This window comes from Budorcas taxicolor, chromosome 5 (assembly GCF_023091745.1).
Source record: "Budorcas taxicolor isolate Tak-1 chromosome 5, Takin1.1, whole genome shotgun sequence".
Lineage (NCBI taxonomy): Eukaryota > Metazoa > Chordata > Mammalia > Artiodactyla > Bovidae > Budorcas > Budorcas taxicolor.
In genome coordinates, this window is record NC_068914.1 from 64,128,918 (window position 1) to 64,151,677 (window position 22,760).

Consider the following 22,760-nt stretch of genomic DNA (forward strand, 5'->3'; position numbering starts at 1 on the left):
GATTCAGCAGTGAGAGTATAGCATCTACCTCCGTGCTTTCTGGTTGTATGTAGTCTGTCTTCTCTGAGACTCGGTTTTCCTCATCTGCAATATGGGACCGCTGACACTGTACCATGTAAGACTGTCGTTAAGATTAAGTAACAACAGAGTAAATGATGCTGAACAAGACCACAGTGAACAGCACACCCTAAGCCTCTAATCTGTTGAAAGGGCACTTAGTATGAAGAACCAAAATGGGTTTCCTGGGGGGCTCCATGTTTATTCTTGCTAGAAATTCTAAATGGCCAGCTGTCTCCTCCAGTTTCTGCTAAGACCAATGCTTGGTCCTCACTTAAGATCTAAGACTAATCAGTAACCCCATCCCAACTCCTACTCCCCCTCTACACTCACACACACACACATGCACACACACATACTCCCCAGGCCACAGTCAAGAGCACGTACTGTGCCAGTGCCCAGCCCTGGGCAACTGACCCTGACGCAGCCCTGCAGGGCAGTTGTTTGTCTGAATGGAACCTCTTATTAAAAATTAATTCCTGTCAAACCCGATTACATATGAACATAGCCTCATTGTGATGGTGACTGCGATTTCTGGAAACAAACATAGGCCCTACTGTCGCCAAAAGCAAAGGGCGTCTTAGGACAATCCTGAGTCTTGATCTATGAACACAGAGACACAGCCAGCGGATTCCCCGAGGCTCACAAAGGCATTTGTCCCCCAGGGACAGCCATTGTCCCCACCCTCTTCCCCATGCTCCTCCCTGCCCGACACCCAGGCCCCCACTCCCTGAGGCATGTGTGCCGGATGACAAAACTGATCCTTAAGGCGGATACCTCACCACCACCACGTAATCCAGATGCTATGCTTCTGATAGCCTGGGCTTACCCTCTGAGAGCTTAGGGTCCCTCCTCTGTAAATACAAATTAAAGGTGATAACACCGCTACCCACTAGGGTTGTTGTGGGGGATTAAATGAGGCAATATATGTAAAGCACCTGGAATATAGAGGGCTGGCCCTCAATCAATTTCCCAACCCATCTCCACCCTACCCTGTGCGTTCCTGTACGGAGATACTATCTTCTGCAATGTTTCTCCTATTTAGGGAACAAAACTGGGGGAGGGGCTCTTGTTTTTCCTGAGAAAAGTTGAAGAGTATAGAGATCTGAGGTAAACATACCCTAGACCAGATTTACACATTTCTCTTTTGCATTACTTGTTTCTTCTACTTCCATCTCATGAAATCAAGGAGAAACCAAAGTTGGAGGCAGAAAAGTCATTGCATCCTCCTCTTTCTCCCTACTTTTCATATCTTTCATATTTTTGCCATCAGAAAGTTTGATCTGGCATTGTATGATCTTCTAACTGTGGTGGAGAGAACCCCAGCTTCTAAAATAGGTGCCACCTTACTGACTGAGTCAGAGCAAAAAGAGTGACAATGTCCAATGAGATAATGGCACAAGTCTCAAGCAGAGGGCAAGCAGGCAATATGAATCAGATATACAATGTGTGAGGCCATTGACCCAGTCATTCCACTTCCAGGAATTTATCCAAAGGAAACAATTAAGCCAGAATAAACCAATGATTTTCATTATAGTACTGCTGATCATAGTGAAAAATTGTAAACAAGCTAATGTTCCTCAATAACAGGTCAATCATATAAATTATTGCACATTTGTGTCATTGACTACAATGTAATAAAAAAGTCTGTTTTAATGAAACAAAGCTATACTTAGAGAAGATGAAAGAAGTTCTTAATAAATTATTGAAGTTGGAAAAGCTGGTTGTGGAAAAATATGTGACGATAATGCTGTTTATGTAAAAATGCAAAAATACCTTATGCATACTTTTAACACCCAAAGTATGTTTTGTCAAACTTTTGACTGGTTTATGATTTTTCACTATAGTTATGCTAAAAAACAAGGGCTAATCTAGGACGAGAATTCAGAGGATTGCTAGCTGAGATCCAAAGTAATAAGAAAAACACCGTTTGGCTTTTAACCCCCGTGAGAAGAAAACAAAACAACCAAACTAGCCAAACAAAACAAGGAAAACTGTAAATCAATCAATCACCCTTAATCCCTAAGAGCCTGCCTGCTGGGGAGGGGGACGTGGGCTCTTACCCTTAAAGATTAGAAAAACAAGAAAGGTAGTGAGTAGGATTGCCGAATGAGTAAGGTTCAGAGGAGCCACTAAAGCAAAACAAAAACCAAATCCCACCAACGTGCAGATTTGAGCCCGGGAGAGGACTTAAACAAGTGTGTGGAACTCTTCAGTCATCAGAAAGTCACAAAAAGACAGAAGAAACAGCTCAGGCAGCCTTAAGTCCCATTCCCAAGAGAAACTAAAGTTGGGCCGCTTTTTTTATTTCATTTAAAAACGTGAATGAATCAATTTATAGGGAAGATATGAGGAGAAATGTGGTTTAAGGAAAGAGAATTTGAGGTTTGGGGTTTTTTTAATGCTTTGAACCCTATTCCTTAATCTGAGCATTTTATTAGGATTTTATTATTTTATTTTAGGTGGGCTTCCCGGTGGGTACACCTGTGATTTATTTCGGTGGGCAGAACAAGCTTCTTGACAGGTGCCTAAATAAATGGATTTTCTCTTCCTTTTCGAAAGTGAGCCTTGTCTTTAGAAGCCAAGTCTTATGTTTTGTTTGGTTGGCTTGGTTGTTTGGGTTTTGAGTTTTTTGGGGGTTTTTTTTCCATCTCACATGGGATTAAAAAAAGTCAATTTTTTTTTCTTTTAGTATCTTACAACTTTGGGTCTCAACTAATAATCCTTTGCCTTCTCTTCCCGCATTAGCTTATTTTTTGGTTTAATTATAGGCTTTACTGCATCAGACAATCAAACTTTAGATCAGTCCCATCCTGAGACTGAAGAAATCATCTTGGAAAATTGGACTCAATATAAGAATCTTGCTACTGGGCACCCCAAACCAGTGCTCTGGAACAACCCAGAGGGATAGGGTACAGAGGGAAGTGGGAGGGGGGTTCAGGATAGGGGGACACAGATATACCTGAGGCCAATTCATGTCGATGTATGGCAAAAACCATCACAATATTATAACGTAATTAGCCTCCAATTAAAACAAATAAATTCATTTAAAAAAAAAAGAATCCTGCTACTAAATTAACATCACTAAGGCCCATCGTCAGAAAAGGAAATGAAAAAAGAGATATTTTTAAAAAAAGAGAAAGAAGAAGGAAAAAAAATTTAAACTGTTTGACTCAGCTGGCTCTGGCTCAAGCATCCAGCCTTCCAATCTGTTCTCAAAGTGGGGAGGAAAAAGCCTTTGGTTAGAATAACCAGCAGCAGAACCTTGTGATGTTGAAATGCAACCACACAGAATGCAAAGTGTATTTAGCACAAAGGAAGCAAGCTGCACATGCAGAAAATTTTGTGGCGGTGCAAGGAATTATACAGATTTAAACTACAAAGAATACAATTAACAAATTTTACTGCAAGCTTTCAAAAGCCTCTCACACAAGGGGCTTCCCTGGCAGGCCAATGGTTAAGACTCTGTGCTTCCATTGCAAGGCCTGAGGTTCAATCCCTGCTTGGAGAACAAATAACCTACATGCCTCGAGAACTGGTCAAAAAATTCAAAAACAAAAAAAAAAGAATTTGAAAACAAAAGCCTCGCACAGGTCTCAGCAGTCTCCAATGTAAACACATCACCCAGACAGTAGCATCTTTTTCTATAGATTTAAGTTACTGCTCTGAAATTATGTAATCTCCCATCTGGAGCAATTTCCAAAGGCCTTTCCCAAACGATACGGAGACAGAATTCAACCTCTTCTTTCTTCCACTCCTCAAATGCCATGCAGGGCTGCACGTTAAGAGTCCATCAACCAGGAAATATTTAGTAAACAGAATTTGTAGTCCATTTATTCTGAGTTTACTTTAAGAAGCCACTTATCTCTTTCAGAAGGACTTCCCTTGCCAATCACCTTTTGGAAATGACCTTAGAGAGAGACACTCCCGGAGGACGTGCAGAATCCAAGGTCAACAGCATGTGTAACAGAAATAAACAATTCAACTATCGACATCTTAGGATCGTCCCTTTTCCTTCCAGTGACAGTCATTCTTTTCAGAGCAACTGATGCTGAAAGCTCAGCTTCTGTGCACCGGGTGCCAAACTGAATCTCAGGGACAGAGTTTTGGATGAAGTAGAAAAAAATGGCTTTATTGCTTTGCCAGGCAAAGGGGGACACAATGGGCTCTTGCTCATGAAAACTGTGTCCAAACCCAGGAGGATTTGATGAGGAGTTTTACAGCAGCAGTTCAAAGGGTGGGATTTACAGATTAAGATAAAATTAGGGTATGTGCAGGGCCTCCAGTCCCCTAATCTAGTCTCAGATCATCTTCTTGATAAGTTTCTCTGGTTCCTTTAATGTAGCCTCAAGTGGTCTTTCTCTGATATGAGGAATGTTGCCGTCTTAACAAGCTTAAAGATATGTGTATCCCTTGAGGTGGAACCAGGACTCTGCCCCAAGGTTGCACTGTGATTTCCTGGCTACCCTTCCCCTGTGTTTGCATCCCTTCCTTTCCTGAATTAGCAAGTGTTCAAATCTGCCCTTTGGAACTCAGGGAAAGTCATGGAGGCTGGGGTCAAGAAAAGGCAGGACAGAAAACTTCTGTGCTCAGAAGCCTCACAGGGTCCTTCCTGCTCAGTTTCACAACTGAACTACATCCGCAGGTGTACACACATGAGGAGACCACATGAGCTCCCAGCTTGCAAGCTCATGAGCCTACACACATCAAAGTGTCTCCTCTGCTACATTCTTAGAAACATGACCATAATTTCTTCTCCAGTGAAAGGTTATGCTACAACACCTAAAATCAATAATAATTTTGAGGTAGGGAGGCCCTGCAAGGTTATATTATTCAAAACCTCATTTTGCAAAACTGATGAAGTTGAAGGCCAGGTATGTCAAATTCATTTGAAAAAAAAAGTATATTGTCTAAGAATTTTGCTGCGAGATTATAGTTTCTCCATCTCTGATCATGCACAATGGAAAGATCAAAGTTCTGAGGTCACAGAAACCTGAGTTCAAATCCCAGTTCCACCTTTTACGGCCTTGGTTGTTGTTCAGACACTTAGTTGTGTCCAGCTGTTTATGACCCCGAGGACTGCAGCACTCCAGGCTTCTCTGTCCTTCGTTATCTCCCAGAGTTTGCTCAAACTCATGTCCGTTGAGTCAGTGATGCCATCCAACAGCCTCATCCTATGTCATCTCCTCCTCCTGCTCTCTATCTTTCCCAGCACCGGGACTGCCTTGGTGGTCACAGGTAAGTCAATCTCTCTAAGCCTCCATTTGCCCATCTGCCAAATGGACTTGATAAGAATTGAAGGAATCCAGAATATACCACTGGGAAGAGTCTGTTTCCGAAACTCCCTTTACCTGCCTAAAAGCAGAGCTTCTCAAAAGAATTAAACTGTCATAAATGCCCTGCCCGGAGTTTAACCACCCAGCGAAAATTGACGTCTTTTGCTGGAGAGAAGTCAGCACTAGGAAATGACCTTAACAGACATTGTCACGAAATTACAATATCTCCCCTTTATTCTCCTAAGGGCCCGTTCTTCTTTCTTAAAAGTCTGTTTTCCCACAAGTGCCCTTCTCTCCCTCCTCTTCCACTATTAAGATGGTAAAAAAGCCCTAAATTTTAACCACTTCCTGGAGTCATATTTTTCTGTGAACTACTGCAAACATAAGTGAATAAAAGTTTATCTTTTCTCTTGCCAGGCTGTCTTTTGTCCACTTAATTCACAAGCTTCCAATCATTAAACCTATGAAGTTAGAGGAAAATTTATTTCCACCTCAAAAGTGCTGCTGCTAAGTCTCTTCAGTCGTGTCCGACTCTGTGCGACCCCGTAGACGGCAGACCACCAGGCTCCACCATCCCTGGGATTCTCCAGGCAAGAATACCGGAGTAGGTTGCCATGCCCTCCTCCAAAGGATCTTCCCGATGGAACCCACGTCTCCCGCAGCTCCTGCATTGCAGGCAGATTCTTTACTGCTGAGCTATCAGGGAAGTTGGTACTTAACCGCTTCATGAGAGTAATATCTGCCTCACAAAGAAGTTACCAAAGATTAGAGGAGATAGTCGGCAAATAGCACACAACCTAGCCCAAAGGAAAGGCTCAAAAAAATGCAGATTCTGTTTTTACTCTCAGAAAGTGGTCTGTCAATGTGCTGTTGCTGAAACTAGAGCTTTTCCTGTCTCCCATAAAGGAATTAGGATAGGACAAGGAATCTAATCTGAAAGTAGTATGAATAATTTGTGTTTGAATTAGCTGTAGTTCCTAGCTTGACTGATGCATGGAGGGTGTTGGAGTTCCTGAAAAAAGACAAGGAAAAGGCAGCCAGAGGAGAGGAATTTGTCAGGATCACTCAGCACCATTCAATGGACTTCAACATTCAAGTGACTGAAAAGGTGTAGGTTCGGTCTGGTTTGGTTTGGTTTGGGTAGGTTTTGTTTCATTTGTCTTACCACGAAGTCAGGATATTTGTCTTGACCCTAATATGACCTGGATAAAATAAGCCACAAGCTTCCTTGAGTCTGATTCACTGCTGGTCAGCAGCCTTGCAGTGATGGATTCAGCTCTCCCAATGTCCTGATCCCCGAGCTGGGAAGGAAGTGGACCAGTGAGACAGGCAATATCCACATTGCTGTGGAGGACGAAACAGATGTTAACAACCTGGGCTTTGGAGTCAGACCGATCTGTGAAGAAATACCAGCAAACGACTCGATTTAAATGCTCTGATTTCTGTTTTCTCATCTGGAAGACAGGAACTTTAAATCTCTATAAAACCTACCTCAAAAGATAGTTGGACCAGCCTCATGGCAATAGCTCAATATGTATGTCCGTGCTCGCTGTGTCTGACTCTTTGTGACCCCATGGACTGCAGCCCACCAGGCTCTTCTGTCCTTGGAATTTTCCAGGCAAGAATACTGGAGTGGGTAGCCACTTTCCACTCCAGATGATCTTCCCAGCTCAGGGGCTGAACCCCCATCTCCTGACTCTCCTGCGCTGGCGGGAGGGTTCTTTTATCACTGAACCACCTGGGAAACCCGACGCTGGGAAGCTCAGTGTGTATTCTCTGGTAAATTTTCAAATTGACTTTGTGATCCAGCAGCAATTTCAGGAAGTTTTTCATGAGGCTTCCCTTCCCCAAACAAAAAAAAACCAAAAGCATTCCCCTCTTCCTCTCAACTGCTGTACTACTGCTCCTGGATCTCTTGGATGGAAATAGGTGACATCAGTTTCTATATGCCAGCCAAGGTGCTAAGCACGATCTCCATCTTTTTACAGAAGAGAAGAGAAAAAAATTAATGAAGTGAAGGAACTGGTCTAAGGTTACACATGCAGCTAGTAATGAAGCCAAGATTTGAACCTGCAGGAGTTTAAATCCAGAATCTATGTTCTTAACTTGAGGCTATTTGTCGCTCTGTACCCACAATGACTTATGTTCCTTATTCGCTTCATTTCAAGGCTAAAAGGTCAAGATTTGTATCTAATTTATCTTTTTATAGCCCCCCAAATATTCTTTGAACAAACACTTTGTCTATTATTAAATGAACTCCCCAGAGGCTTACAATCATAATTCGTTTTTACTAAGTGCTTTACATCAATTTTCTCATTCAGTTTTCACAACAAGTCCATCAGCTAAGTGTTGGTATTATTCCCATTGTTCAGATGAGGACACCCAAGGCTCAGAGAGACTAAGTAACTTGTTCAAGTTCACAGGGAGAATAAGTGACAGATCTGGAGACTCATCTGGGAAGATGGAATCCATTCACAGAGCTTGTAATCTTCATTTACAGCTAAGAATCATATCTGCTCTGAGATATTCTATGGGTTCACTCAGCCAGCCACTTTTTTTTTTTAACTCTAGATTTCTTTTGTCAAGGTGTTAGGAGAGCCTGAAAAATATGAAGCTTTATATAAAAGTCAGTGGCAATTCCAAAATGTCCTTCTGAGATGGATTTGGGAGTAGAAATTTCACTGGAATTGAAGTTGGACAGAGAGCAAGAATTTTTCGAAATTATATATATTTTATGAAGCTATATTTTCATAAAAGACTCACTACTTTTAATCAGATTCTATTATTGCCTGTGAATTACTGATGGATACTATCAGGGCACATTAAACGGATAATCACTCTTCTGTTTGAGGATATATTTAAAAATCTGTGTTTCATGAAGCTGTATGTGGACAAGTTACCATTTACCAAAAGCAATGTAGATATCAGTAAAGTGAAATCTCAAATTTATAAATGATGCCAAGACTCTCTGGCAATTGAAATACCAACCCGGCAAGAATAAACACGAGGAAGGTCTCACAGAGATGTACGAGTGGGCAGAGAACATTGACATTCAGTGGAGGGAGCCACAGGTAGTGCCCGCAGGAAAAGGCAACCCACCTTGTTCTCAGGAGACCAGGGCCTCCGAGTGCAGACGTGATCCAGGAAAAGGATGATGGCATCATCGCAGCCCATTCCCCGAAGAAGGAGGTCCAAAGTATTGTGGCAGTCACAAAAGCAAGCATCATCAGGAAGGATGTTAAAAACAAAATAGAAAGCATAATCTCATAAGTGCTTGCACACACGCACACACACATACACACAGAGACGCCAGAATTCATTTGCTACAGAAATACGGGGTCAAGTGCCAGTCTTTAAACTTCAAAAGTGTCATAACAAACCTGGACGTATCCAAAGGGCACTTAAAATTTTTAGAATTTTTAAAGAAATCAGAGAACTTTAAACCGGAAAAGACAAAATACAACAGTTGGTGGTTCAGAGTCCATAACATCACAGAGCTTTCTATTTTTTTCTTCTTTAAGATCAGAGGGTTCTGATAAAGTGAGCACAGTCCAGTGAGAACAGCAGGCCTATAAATCTTGGTGAAATTAAAACAAAGTATTTCTAAGATGATTTATATTTTCAAATGCTATTGTATAAGGCAAATAATAAACTAGAAAAAATCACATTTCTAAGAGAGTCTATCGTCAGGGGCACCTAAAAGCTTACTGTGCAGTTAGAACTAAGTTATTAATATATGCCCCATCTTTTGATGCTCATATTATGAAAGATACCTAGCAATCTCCCTTTCACACTGTTCTTTGAAGATCCTGAGACAGGAGATACTAGATTAAATTAACTACTGTCTTAATATATATGACATATTAGCAATTCCCAAACTGGTCAATCAAAGAATTACCTGCAGACCTTTTATTAAAAAACAGATCCCCAGGCCTCATATCTAGCAATTCTAACTCAGTAGGTCTAGGGCTTAGCAACCTTAAGAGAAAATCCTTTCCATGGAAAAATCCAGAGAGTAATAAGATTGATTGAATTTGAATCATGTTTTATCCCTGAATCAATCACTGAGATGAGAAAATGCAGCACCTTTGCCCTGGCCTGGGTCACGGACCTGCCCTCTAGAGTGGTGGGTGGGGTTTTCTCCAGGAATGAAGTGAGAAAGTAATATTCAGCCTCCCCTTTTTTCCCAGTAACAGAACCTCAATTACATATTAGGGGGCGCACGTGCCCAGCTACATAGAGTCTGTATTCTGCAGTCTCTCTAGTTATGGCCATGTGGATAACTCTGGGTGCCGAGTGCGCAGACGACAAGTATGGTACAGGATTTCCTGGAAGATTCTTTGAGGGAACAGACTCTGCGAGGGGTGTCCTCTTTTTCTGTCTCTCCGTCCTCCTTCCTACTGACTAGAATGTGAATGTGACGACCAGCAGAGCCTCTGCTTTGTGACTGTGGGAATCAAAGCTAGAAGGAACCTGATTCTTAAAGGAGCCTGTGAAGTGGTCCGACGAGGCCAGGATTTTCCACCTCCAGACTTTTACAGGAGAGAATCAATCCTCATGGGTTTTGATAATTTTTAGTTTTTGTTCTCTATTATAGGCCTCTGAAGCTTATTCTCCAACATAGACAGTAGGATTCTGTAATCAGATGTGTGATATTGTGATTTATAATAAGAAATATATATATTGGTCTCTGTCCCCAGTTCCTGACACAGGGCTCTTGAAACCCTGTAATTTCCTGGGGGATAAGACAGTCTTTTGTTTTAATAAGAGGACTCCGTGTGGGCTCTTGGATGAGGACCTGTTATCGGAAGGAATAAGTCATGATTAGATTGGAATTTTCAGCCCTGCCTCCCATTATCTTGAGAAAGGAAAAGGGCTGAAAATGAAGTTAATGATTGATCATGCCTACTCAACAAAACATCCATAAAAATTCCAATAGTACGGAGTTTCAAGAGCTTCCTGTCTGGTGAACACATTCTTGCTGAAAAGGAGCTAAGACCACAGAGACATACACTTTTGCTGAAGACCCTAGACCTTGCCCTGTGTATCTCTTCCCTGGGGCACAACTGCCTCCTTCATCACACCCGTTAAGAAACCAGCGAGGGGCTTCCCTGGTAGCTCAGTGGTTAGGAATCTGCCTGCCAAGGCAGGAGACACAGGTTCAATCCTTGGTCTAGGAAGATCCCACATGCCACAGAGAAGCTAGGCCTGTGTGCCACAGCTATTGAGCCTGTGCTCCAGAGCCCTCAGACCTCAATGATCAAGCCCACGTGCCACAAATACTGAAGCTGTGTGCTCTAGAGCCCACGCTCCCCAACAACAGAGGCCACTGCGAACTGAAACAAGAGTAGCCCCCCACTCTCCCCAACTAGAGAAAAGCTCACCCAACAATGAAAACCTACCACAGCCCCCAAAATAAATAAATAATAAATATAATATATATAAATATAATAAATAATAAATAAATAATATATAATTAAAAAGAAATTATACATTTTTTAAAAAACGTAATTAATCATTGCCTTGGGTTCTGTGAGCTGCTCTAGCAAACTGACTGAATCTGGGAAGAAGGTCATGGGACCCTCTGATTTGTGGCCGTGTGTTGGGCTGAAGTGGTAAGTAGCTGTGACCTACTTGCTATTAGCATCTGAAGTGGGGTAGGAACAGTCTTGGGGGGTTTCAGCCCTGATGCTAAGGAATCTGCCACTGTCTTTAAACAGATAGTGTCAAATGGGGTTTAATCCAGCTGGTGTCACAGAAAATTGCTTGGTGTGGGGAAATTCCTCTGCGCGTTTGATGATCAGAAGTGTCGAAAGAAAAGTGTGTGAGTAGTAAAGGAGACACAAGAAACAACGGCACAGGAGGAGAGAGCTGGAGATTTTCCAGTTCAAGATGTTACCGGGAAGGCAGACAAGGCCAACCAAAAGTCACTATTTTTTCTACTCTCTGCAAACTCTTTTTGAATTTCACCCACCCATATACCTGGGCATCCTGATTTTTGCTGTTTTATGACTTGAAAAATACTTTTGCCATGCCTTACAAAGAATTTGTCTTTTACTACTTCCAAGTCTAGGCATAATTCATCACCTATAACCGTAGCATCGTTTTCACGTCTGTGAAAAACATAGCTCTCTTCAAACTTGGTACAAGATTTAGTACACCCCAAAATGCTTCTACACCAGCCCCAGGTAATCGAAAGTAGCTATTCTTTCAACTCGATCTTTCTGACTCTGTTTCCATGTTTGTTAAAACAGATTCAGTGGTTTTCAAACCTTTTTACCCACAAGTCCCATGAGTCCCTAAGGCCTCCATGTAAAAGGTTATGCAGAGTGGCCACTGCCATTTTTGTCATTGTCTTTCTGATGAACACCTTTCAGAGTGATACAATATATAGCCTGCCACCAAAGGTGCCTACGCCCTTCCCTGAGAAGCACCAGAGGGACAAAGTTTGAAAATTACTGCACTGATATTTTCAATGCGTATAATCAATAAGGGACTAGTGCTTAGGACATCAAAGCATTCCTTGTGCTGGGCTTAGTCACTCAGTCATTTCTAACTCTGTGTGACCCCACGGACTGCAGCCCGTCGGGCTCCTCTGTCCATGGAGGTTCTCCAGGCAAGAACACTGGAGTGGGTTGCCATGCCCTCCTCTAGGGGATCTTCCCAACCCAGGGATTGAGCCAAGATCTCCCCCAGTGCAGGCGGATTCTTTACTGACCGAGCCACCGGGGAAATTTTTAAATCAATACAAAAAAACAGAGGTTATGCAATCAAAAACTTGGCAAGAGGCTTAAACAGGAACTTTTCAAAATAAAATGCATATCCTTTGGCCAATCAACGCTGAACAAAGGCTCAACCTTGTGAGGAATCAGAATACTGAAAGTGAAAATCATAATAAATAACCATTTCACACCTTCTAGATGAACGACAATCAAAACAAGTCTGACAGTATCAACTGTTGACAAAAATGTGAAACTACAAAAACTGAAATACTGTTGATGGTATTGTAAACTGGTACAACCACTTTGAAAAGAATTTGCCATTATTGGGGATCTACACAGCCTATGCCTACTCCATTCCTTTTCTATTCCCAGAGAAGTGTGTGCACATGGGTATCAGGGTCGATGCACAAAGCTGTTCTTAGCAGTACTGTTCATAATAGTTAAAACTGGAAAAAATCCAACTGTCTGTCTGTGTAAGAGGGTCTGCTACAATGGAACACTATGAAATACAATAGAAGAGTATTTTGCATGAAAATAATGAACTATCACTAGATTCAATAACTTGGTTGAATCTATCACAAATATAACATTTTCTTTGGCCCAAATGAAAGCGTTAACTTTCTTTTGCAAACTGTTTCATATTTTATTTCATGGGTCAATTTTTGTTACTGTTTCAATGGTATGCCTACCCTGGGAACATTAGAGGCAGAAGAAAAAGAGCTCGATTAAAAGAATAGCTGCAGCCTTGTTGACAACTATAATCTTTTCAGATAGGATCATGAGACTAATCTGGGGGCTCATTATTACTTCTTAGAGTCCCAAATTCAAGCAGTTTCCACATAAGTTGTGGCAGTCTCTGTTTTTCAAAAATGGTTGTAGCCATATGATCCATCCCATGGGCATTTCCAGAATCTTGCCCCTCTTTCATCTCCTCACCTCAAATCTTGAAGATCGTTGTGTGACTGCCTTTGTGAGCCTGCATCCTAGAAGTCAACACAGTTCCCACCTGACTCTCTCACTTTTTCACCCGTGGAACTCAGACATCATGCTGGGAGGAAATTTAGACCATATGAAAAAGAATCACTGGCACCAGCTGGTGGCTGAGCTCCCTGCACCAACTTGCCAGCCATGTGAAGGCACCATCTTGGAAACAGAGCTTCTGGGTTGCAGTCAAACTACCCCAACTAATACGGCCCTGAGCACAGACCAGACTTCCCCGCTAATGCAGACCTATGAACAAAATTAATGAGTGTTGCTGTTGAAGCCACTAAGTTCGGGGCTAGTTTGTTACATAGCAATAATAGCCAGAACATAAGAGAAAGGGATATGCCTGCTACAATTGTTCTTGGAGTTATGTGCTGCCAAAGAACCTCTTCTGTACCCTTCCCTCTTTCTTCCTTATCCTGTTAGCATTTTGCAATAGGAAGTAAACTAGACTTAGTGGAAAATCCTTAATGTAATAAATACTTAGTTTGTCTCCAAATGCAGGAAAAGGAGAATTCTAGTTAGAAGAAGCACCTTTCTCTTTTTTTTGGCTTAGTGCTTTTGAGGATGTCATTATCAAATCGTGTGTATTTTTTCTTTTTCCCTTTGTGTGCCTGAGAGTTCATTTCTGGAGGTACAGTAGGCCAAAACTTCTCATTATTAAAAGCCTGCAGTTTCTAAAGGTATTTTCCATGACCAAATAGGGAAGTGGGCCAAACTGCAAACATGTGGGCTAATAATCCTTTGACATATAAAAAATAAAATATCGGATCTAAGGGCTTCCCTGGTGGTTCAGACAGTAAAGAATCTGCCTGCAATGCAGAAGATCTGGGTTCAGTCCCTGGGTTGGGAAGATCCCCTGGAGGAGGGAATGGTTACCTATTCCAGTATTCTTGTCTAGAGAATTCCATGGACAGAGGAGCCTAATGGGCTACCGTCCATGAGGTAAAAAAATATATACATATATATATATGTATATATATATATATATATATAATTTTGACTGTTGCCTCAGATAAGGACATACAAGTACTTGCCCAATAGCTCCTTTGGGCTTCCGCTTTGACTTGGAGCACCAGCAGAAAAATTGAGAGGTTACACTTTGAAATATGACTTTGTCTTCATCAACCTTTGAGGGCCTGTTAAGTCTTCGGTTACTTTTTATTTTAACCTTGTTTCATCCAAGCAGTGCAACACAGATCAAGGCCTGGATAAATATTTGTGAATTGTTTGAACTTTGTTCTGTGCCCTTAAATACTCTTAGGAAATCAATTATGGACTTTAAAGAAGTTTTGAGATTCCATCACCAAAACCAGACTAATTCAGGGACCACTGCGGTAGGAACATGCGAGGAGTATGTGTATTTAAAGTCTGCGGAATCTTGTATGTGAGGAACGACATATAAATGTATACCCAAAATAATCCTTTTGCAGCAGTTTGAAGTCTGAAGATTGAGATTTTAGATGACTTTTCAAGAGTATTTAGTTACACCCAGCTTTCACATAATCTGCCCTCATACTCTGCTCTTCGTTTGCTTCTAACGTGCCTCTCTTATTCTGCAGCTCTCCAAGGTTCCCTCTCTGCCCCTCCCCCTCCTTCCCCTCCTCCCCTCCCCTCCTGCCCCATCACCAGGCAAGTTTTCTTCCAACTGGATCACAGGGAGGAAGTGACTCTCTCTGGGGCCAGTTCACTTGTGTAATCCTGAAAGGGGAGTATGGGCAAGGGTCAGGGCCAGCTGGCCTGTTGCTAGCTACTCTAGAGATCCTTAGAAAAATCCGGTTTGTAATTCTGGGCCCATAGGCCCAAGACAGAGCAACTTCTCCAGTAGAGGGAGGGTGGCATCGTCTAGGCAGCCAGACTTCTCTCCGATGACACATCAGCTAGGGTCCCCTGACTCTGTTGATTTGGGTTTGATTTGGCAGGGCACTTAACCCCTGTTTCCTCCACTTCCTCGGCTGTGAAATGGGGTCACCACTTCCTAGTCAGCATCACAGGACTTTACAAAGAAGAGAAAATTCTGATGACAAGCAGTTTTGCAACAGGAAGAGCTAAAGCTTCAAAGCTCATTTGTACCAGTTCCCACGAGGTGACCGTAGGCTCTGCTGGCCTCTCCCTGCCTCAGTTTCCTCATTGAAAATCAGGATAATAATAGGACTCATCTCAAAGCTGCTTTGAGGATTAAATGAGATAATATTGTACATGAAGTACAGTATCTAATACCCTCAGTAAATGTTATTTGTTTCCCCTGATCTGCAGCTCATTTTACCATTTAGTATGTGTACCAGAACATTGGAATGGATAAGAGAATCCTACAATGAAAGAGAAAAACTCTCACTTTACAGACAAGAAAAAAAAGAGAGAGAAAGATGCAGTGAGATTGGGTAACTCGCCCAGGGCTTCTGATTCATTAGTGAGAGTGAGAGTTTAGGGCTTCTAATTGTTGGGTCAAGCAAGCCTCCGTTTTCACTCCTTTGAAGGTTGTGCTGGTATTTCTATTCCCAGATAACCCTTTCTCAGTCTGATATTAACCCTAAGACCAATTTTGACCATTAAGCAATACATTTCTAAGTCTCCAGCAGTCCCAGGAAACCTGCAGAAAAACCTTCAAGAAAGTCACCGCCTCCCCCAGCTCCCTGCAGAAGGCCAGGAAAGGTAGCTGGCTCAGAGATCCGAGGAAGCCACTAACGGGGACAGCAGGTGAGGGGGGAGGCCGGGGAGCTGCAGCTGCTGGCAAAGGTTGCCCTAGTAACCGTGCAGGGCTCCATTCAGGAAGTGAGCCCAACTCCAAGATGCAAAACGATCGCCTTCACGGGGGCTCCTGCAAGCACAAAGGCACCAAAGGAACGAGGGCCGGCCTGGAGAAAGGAAGGCGCAGGGTGAGGTGGGGGCCCACACTGTCATTTACAACCTTCCACCTTCCAGAGAAGAAAAAGAAAGAGAATAGCTCTTTGAATCTTCTGGCCTGTGTGAACCGTAAAAATCCCCATTTAACATGAGGCCCTTTGTGGCAATGGAGAGAAGCTGGCCCTGACTCTGTTCACCAGCCTTATGAAACAATATACCAGGAGAAGGGGGAGAAATCCCTAACATTGCAACTTTATGGGGGCCCTAAACTCTCCTTGCTCCCTCTCTTATTTGCACTGATGACAAAGACCATTTGCTACCAATTTATTGGAAACTTTTTTTTCTTTTCACAGCTTGAGCTGCTTAAAGGCAGGGAGCTCCCTCTCCCCCAAATCGATGTCAGACACTTGCTGAATGAGCTGGGCTCAATTATGCTCCCACCGCAAGCTCAGCTCACACTGTGACCCTGCGTGGCTTCCTGCTATTCATATGTGTTACTTCCCCTTTGTGGTAATGGCTTGTGGCATTGGGCCAGAAAACATTATTAATTTCAGAAGTGGACTGACAAACAACAAACCCACAGTGAACCGAGAGGAAGTGCTGGGGAGGCCAGCTGTCGGCTTGAGCAGAGCCGAAGGAACTCAGTGTTTGCAAGTTCTAGAAGGAAAGGAGACGATAATCCACAAAGAGGAAATGCACTAAAATTATCCACCGCCCGTATTAAAGAGAGAAGAAAGAGAAAAGAGAAAAGAAATCAGAGAAAAGAGAAGGGAGGAGAAAAGCACACAGCTACTCGAGCTGCAGCTGGACAGGAAATTGCTAAGGCTGCTCGCAAATCCCTACTTTGAAGAGGCAGTTTAGGGAATGCCAGGAGCGGAAACCGTTCAGAACCGGATTAACACGAGCCAAGTTGAACTGCAACCCACTTCTCCTTTCGGAGCTCCGGCTGACTCAGGGCACCCAAATGGGAGGGACTGACTTGGTATTTTTCTGCACTGTTTCTGCCTTTTGTACATGCTTAGCTGCTAAAAGTCACACAGGACAGCTTGATACAATTGTCATAGAATCAGGGTTATTTGCCTCCGAGCAGATAATCCAACTGACATTTCATATGTACCGTGTGAGTGAAAAGCTCATTTTTCTCTCCACTGCAGACAAAGGGACTAAGCTCATTCAAAAAGGGCTGGAAATGTACGTTCTAGTTCTTTTGATTTCATACACTTTTGTGTACTTTGACACTCGGGACACGGAGAGGGATGTCCTGAGGGAAATGACAGAATATTAAGCCTTTACCTTGAAAATTAATGGTTCAAAATAACCTCAACATAAAAAAATTTTTTTTCAACAGGGGTTTCTGGCCCACATTCTAAATTAGTTAAGCACAAAGCACATTAGGACAGGAGTGGTGATGCTTCAAGCGCTAATATGAAATTGTGGCCACATCCAGTCTCAGGGAGAACGGTTAGCTGTGCTCTGCCATGTACACCAGAAACGGGAGACACCATCCCTGATTCATTTACTATTCCAAGACTAGAATTTGCAGATAGAAGTGCCACTTACAAACCAGAGAAATAATTCTCTCTGCTTTTTTCCTGGTATGTGTATTACTGAGCAGAAGACCCTGACAGGGAAAATCAAGAGAGGTTAATGCTGTCGTTTTGTTATTCTGATGCCTTCTCTTTGTGACTATTCATGAATATCTAAATATTGTAATTTCAGAAAGCTATCCTCTTATGACACCATTTTCCTTCAAGAGCATCAGTTTTCTTAAATAGGCCAGACTTACTATATTTTGTCCATAGGAATGATTATGAACTTCCCTGGTGGCTCAGATGGTAAAGAATCTGCCTGCAATGCAAGAGACCCTGGTTCAAGCCCTGGGTTGGGAAGATCCTCTGGTGAAAAGAATGGCTGCCCACTCCAGTATTCTCACCTGGAGAATTCCATGGACAGCAGAGCCCCGTGGGCTATAATCCATGGGACCACAAAGAGTCTGACACAACTGAGAATTTCACACTCATGCTCATAGGAAATGATATAGTCAATCCCTTCCATTATGTCACTTTTACTTGAAGCAAAAGGCTAATTTCAGAAACTGTGCCTGAAGACTTCTTGGTAATAGTTTGAGATGAGAACTTTGCCCCAATATTCCTACATGTATTTTAAATAAGCCAGTATCACTTCATATCTAAGTACAATTAAGGAGAGATTTTGAAAAAATACACATTTGATAGCCAAAATAGTTATTTATTAATAATTTAAGGTTTTACATTCTTATAATAAAATTTCAGCTCAGAACTTTATACCATCAACATATGGAGCCACTTGTCTCCTTCCTTCACAATCATATGCATGTCACCTATCGAATGAGTACCCATGCTCACACACACACGCGCGCGCGCACACACACGCTTCCAGTTTCACACAAATTGTTTTTAAAAAGGAAAGAAACCAACCCAAAATATTGCATTTGAGGTGACACTCCCTGAAGAATTTTGTACAGAGGTAAGATACTGTTTAGCACAGCTGAAGTTTCAACAACAAAAAAAGTGAGCCCACGATTTTGGTGTCTTTCCAAGATATCCCCTTCGAGACAACACAAATCAAAATATTTACAAAGATAAGGCAGAGTCAAACTACATTAAGGAGAAAAAAAGTCACAAGGAAGATACATAAGAGAGACTGAAGACTGCACCATAACAAGGTCTCCATGATCATCAAGTGTCCATGAAAATGTCATTCGGGAATTGGTAACGTCGAGCATGCTGCAAATATATCCTTTGGATTCAAAAAGAGCAAAAGTTTCCATTGTTTTTAAGTGGCAAACTGCTCTCTCTCCCTTTGGATGATTTCTTTTAAACCCATCAAAGGAAAAACACAGTTCAAACAAACACTGTCAAGTGATTTAAGATCAAATATTTACAATAATCAAATGGAATATGAGATTCATTTGACTGATTATTTTTTTCTTTTCTTCTCTTTTTTTTTTTGCAAACTGATACTACAAATACAGAGCTGAAACCTCTCTTTGGCTCCTCTATATGCAAAATTGAATCGGTCTTCACTGAAGACAATATAGAATCAGTTCCAGACGCAAAAGAAACAGTCATACAAGGCCCTAAAGAACACATGCTCCTACCCTACCATTTGGTCCTACCCTATGTACCTGGAAGTCCTCGAATCCCAGTCCCTGCAGGGGTAGGCTGTACACAGGGGTGTGGAGCAAACCTACTGCCTCTATCTATACAGAGGGTCCTGTTCTTCCAACAGGAAGGGAGCAAATCTCTCCCTTGGGAATAACCAATTCCATACGTGGTAACCTTGTCTAATACAGACAGCTGGTGTCCTGTTGACACCTGGGGCCACATACAAAGAAAGCAGCCTGGCGGATGCTGCTGAGAGAAACTGCTAAAGATCGACTGGACACATCCCAGTTGCGGGGGGGGGCCCTTCACGTGGATTGCAGAGAGTCCACCTGGTAGACATTCTGGTTGGAGGGCGTGGTGAAATAGAGCTGCTGTGTGGGGACGCGGTTGTCACAGGGGCTGCTCAGTCCCAGCGTCCTCTCGAAGTCCAGGAGCTGGCCCATGAAGTTGAAGTTGGGAGAGATGTTGGATTTCTTCATCTTCACAATGTCATAAGCATCATTCATCGACAGATTGAGCTTCTGCATAAGGTAAGCCACAGTCACAGTGACCGAGCGGCTGATGCCAGCTAAGCAATGCACCAGGACGCCACAGTTTTTGCCCCGGGCTTCATCTGTAAACAGAAAAAGAAAGGGAAAAATATCAGCGGACCAAAAATCCCCCTTTGTGAACGATCAGCCTAAAACCTGAGTAACAATAATACTAAAGATTAAAATACAATTGTGTGTGGCAGCTGAGCCCTGCAGGCAGCAGAAAATGTATCACTGAGCTAAAACATGTACACTGGGCACAATTACATATTTCAGATATTTTCTGAAAAGGGAGCTTTTGTATTAAGTTTCTGCCAACACAAAACCCCTTAATGTGTGCATTCTTTGCCTCAGCATGTGAATACCAGAAACCCTGCAATATGGTCGTGAATGCCTTTTATACAGACAAGCAGACTGCAAGGGTCTATTAAATTATTCTCCAACTGTTGTGCAGCTAACAATGGAGGTATTCAGGCATTTCAAAAAAGAGAGAGGGAAGTCACAGGGGACAGCCCATTAGGAGGAACAGGATGTCGACATGGCCTGAAAATGAGTTCCTTTGTAATAGGAAATGCATTACAATGCCTGGAGATTCGCTTCTCCAGGCTTTCAGCCCACAGTTCTTCCTGCTGGGCTCAGGTTACCCTCACTGTCTCACTGTGAACCAGTATCACAGTAACATTCAGTTGGATTACAGCATCTCGCATTCACACAGCTTTCCAACAACTAACTTGGTGTCCTAAAACAACTCCCAGGTCGGTCTTTTAAAATTATAAAGACATGCTAAGATTCCTGTCTACCAAGAGTACTTCTATCTGGCCCTCCTTAAGATGGTGGGAAAATCCTGCTGTCTACATACAAATGACTCCTCTTTCAAATGACTGGAGTCAGTCAAAAAACAGACAAAATTTGCAATACACCTGTGGTCTGCAACCTTGTCAAAAGGCACTTTTTTTTTTTTTTTAAGGAAGAAGATATATCAGAATCAAGAACGGTCCTGGAACATTTGAGACCTGCAGTCCCACAAATTAGCAAGCAGCCAGAAAGATGAACAGCTTAAACTCTTAAGAATGGTGAGGAATTCTGCGTTTAAAAGTCTGAGGAAGAATTGATCATTAGTCTCACCTATGAAAGAAATGGCCTCAGGGAAAAACTGGGACAGGTTTTGGCTCCAGTGATCCGAGATGGGGATCTGCTTGTATTTGAACTCTCCTGCATTCTCAAAGAGATTCGGCAAGTTGGGGGTGACGTTCAAGATGTACTTGATGCCAAACTCCTCCAACACGTCCAGGTTAGTGGAGTCCTTGGCACACCCCAAATAGAGGAAGGGCAAGATCTCCACAGGGAAAGAAGGCTGACTGTTGGACAGCGGGCTGCCATCCGAGTCCGTTGCACTATTGGGGTCTCGGTCAAGGTCAGACTCAATGTCCGAGGAGGAGTCGGAGCTGATCCGCAGGCCCCCGAGCCCCAGCACTGGCAACGGTGGCGAGCTGCTGCTACACGAGCCGTCTAGATTAGTCTCGCAGTGCAGGGCGAACTCGGCTTGGAACTTACTGAAACCACCTGCCGGGAGGAGAAAAACAATCATGTAACCCGAGATCCCGTAGTAGTTTTCACAGCTTTGAGAGCCGCAGCCGCACGCAGAAACACACCACAGAACCCTACCAACGCCCCTACACGCGAAACCAAATATAAGAGAAAAACACTTAAATGTGCGCCCTTGGGAACAGAACGAACGCGCCCGCCTCCCCTGGGAACCCTCATTCTTTTGAATCCGGAAATGCACAAAATGGCAACTTTTCCGAATATCTTGAAGGGTTAGAAGGTGCCAACCTGCACCACAACCGTCCTGCAAAATCTGAATCAAAAATCGAATGACAGAAAGTAGGGAGAGGTGGAGGACATTGCGGGTAGGAAGCAGAGGTGGTCGGAAAGAAATGGCCCAAGAGTGAGGCCGGAAGCGGGCCGGTTCCTCGCGGGCCAAGCTCGTGGGTGCGGGACGCGCGAGGTTCGCAGCCGGGGGACAGGCAGACAACCCCTGGCGCAGCAGTGGGTTCAGAAGCGCCGGCCGAGCGCCCGGCCTGCAGCCCGCAGCCCGGTGTCCTCTGCCTGGCCCCCCTGCGCAGAGCTCCCCGGCTCGTACCTTCCAGGTAGAACGCCCGGCATCCCTCGTCCTTGAGCTTCTTGAGCAGCAGCCCGAGCACCGACTCGCCGCCCGTATTCTCGTTCCAGTCGCTGCTGCTCTCATCGTAGAGCACCACGGTATCGGTGCCGCAGCGCCGGGTGAAGCGGTCCCGGTCCTCGCCGCGCGTGAATAGCGCGCGCACCGGCAGGTTGCCCTTCTGCAGGCGCCGCAGCATGATCCCCGGGATGGCCACGTTGATGGCGGACTCGATATGGGACGACTCGTACAGCTCCTGCGGCCGGCAGTCCATCAACAGCAGCCGCTCGTTACCCAGCTCCAGCTGCTCGTTGAGCCACGCCACCGTCTTGCTGATCGCCATTTCCGACGCGAAGGGCACGGGTCTGAGCGTATCTATCATGGGGGTCGAGCTGCCGGAGAGGGCGGAGTGCCTATCAGACGCCCCTCGGGGCAGGCAGAAGCCGAGCGCGCCGCGGGAAGCCGCCGCTCTCGGAGCGGGGTTGGAGTCCACCTCGCCCTTCCCAAGCCGGGATAGCGGTTGGGGCAGGCGAGACCGAAGTGAAGCCGGCGGTTCCCTCTGCACCCGGCTGCAGCCGCTCGTTCTCGGTGTCAATGAATCTCTCTGAATGAAGCTGCCCAGACAGTTTTGTTCCTCCAGGGTGAATGAAATCCAATTAATTCGGACTCCGTTCTACTAAGAAGGGAGGAAAGAAAAGAAAGTCCAGCGGCTCCTAATCCCTCCCTCCGAGACTGCACCTCAAATCCACCCGGCCGTCTTTCTCCTAGGATTATTCAAACCTCGATTGCTCACTCTCCCTTGGCCTCGGCGCTCGCACACCCCCTGCGCGAGGCAGCTCCTCAATGGATACAAACAGCGAGCGTCTCAATGGATACATTCTCCGGGCCAGCCAATGAGCGCTCTGCGGAAGGGGCTGTTGCCGTGGGGACCGGCCGGCTGGAACAGGTTGTGTTGATGAATTGTTAATGAGTTTGTCATTCACAAAAACGGAAAGGAATTTCCGCTCCGGATAAGCCCCAGTGCAAACAAGCTGCAACAG

At 43.9% G+C, this 22,760-nt stretch overlaps 1 protein-coding gene across 1 annotated transcript; it reads right to left on the reverse strand.

Annotated features, from left to right (window-relative positions):
- Positions 1-18,882: 18,882 nt before the first annotated feature.
- Positions 18,883-22,532, reverse strand: DUSP6 (dual specificity phosphatase 6). Its single transcript, XM_052640393.1, has 3 exons — positions 21,703-22,532; positions 20,685-21,122; positions 18,883-19,642 (listed from the first exon to the last, which is right to left on the reverse strand). The coding sequence occupies exons 1-3, from the start codon at positions 22,100-22,102 to the stop codon at positions 19,335-19,337; spliced, it is 1,146 nt and encodes a 381-aa protein (XP_052496353.1). The 5' UTR covers positions 22,103-22,532; the 3' UTR covers positions 18,883-19,334.
- Positions 22,533-22,760: the final 228 nt, after the last annotated feature.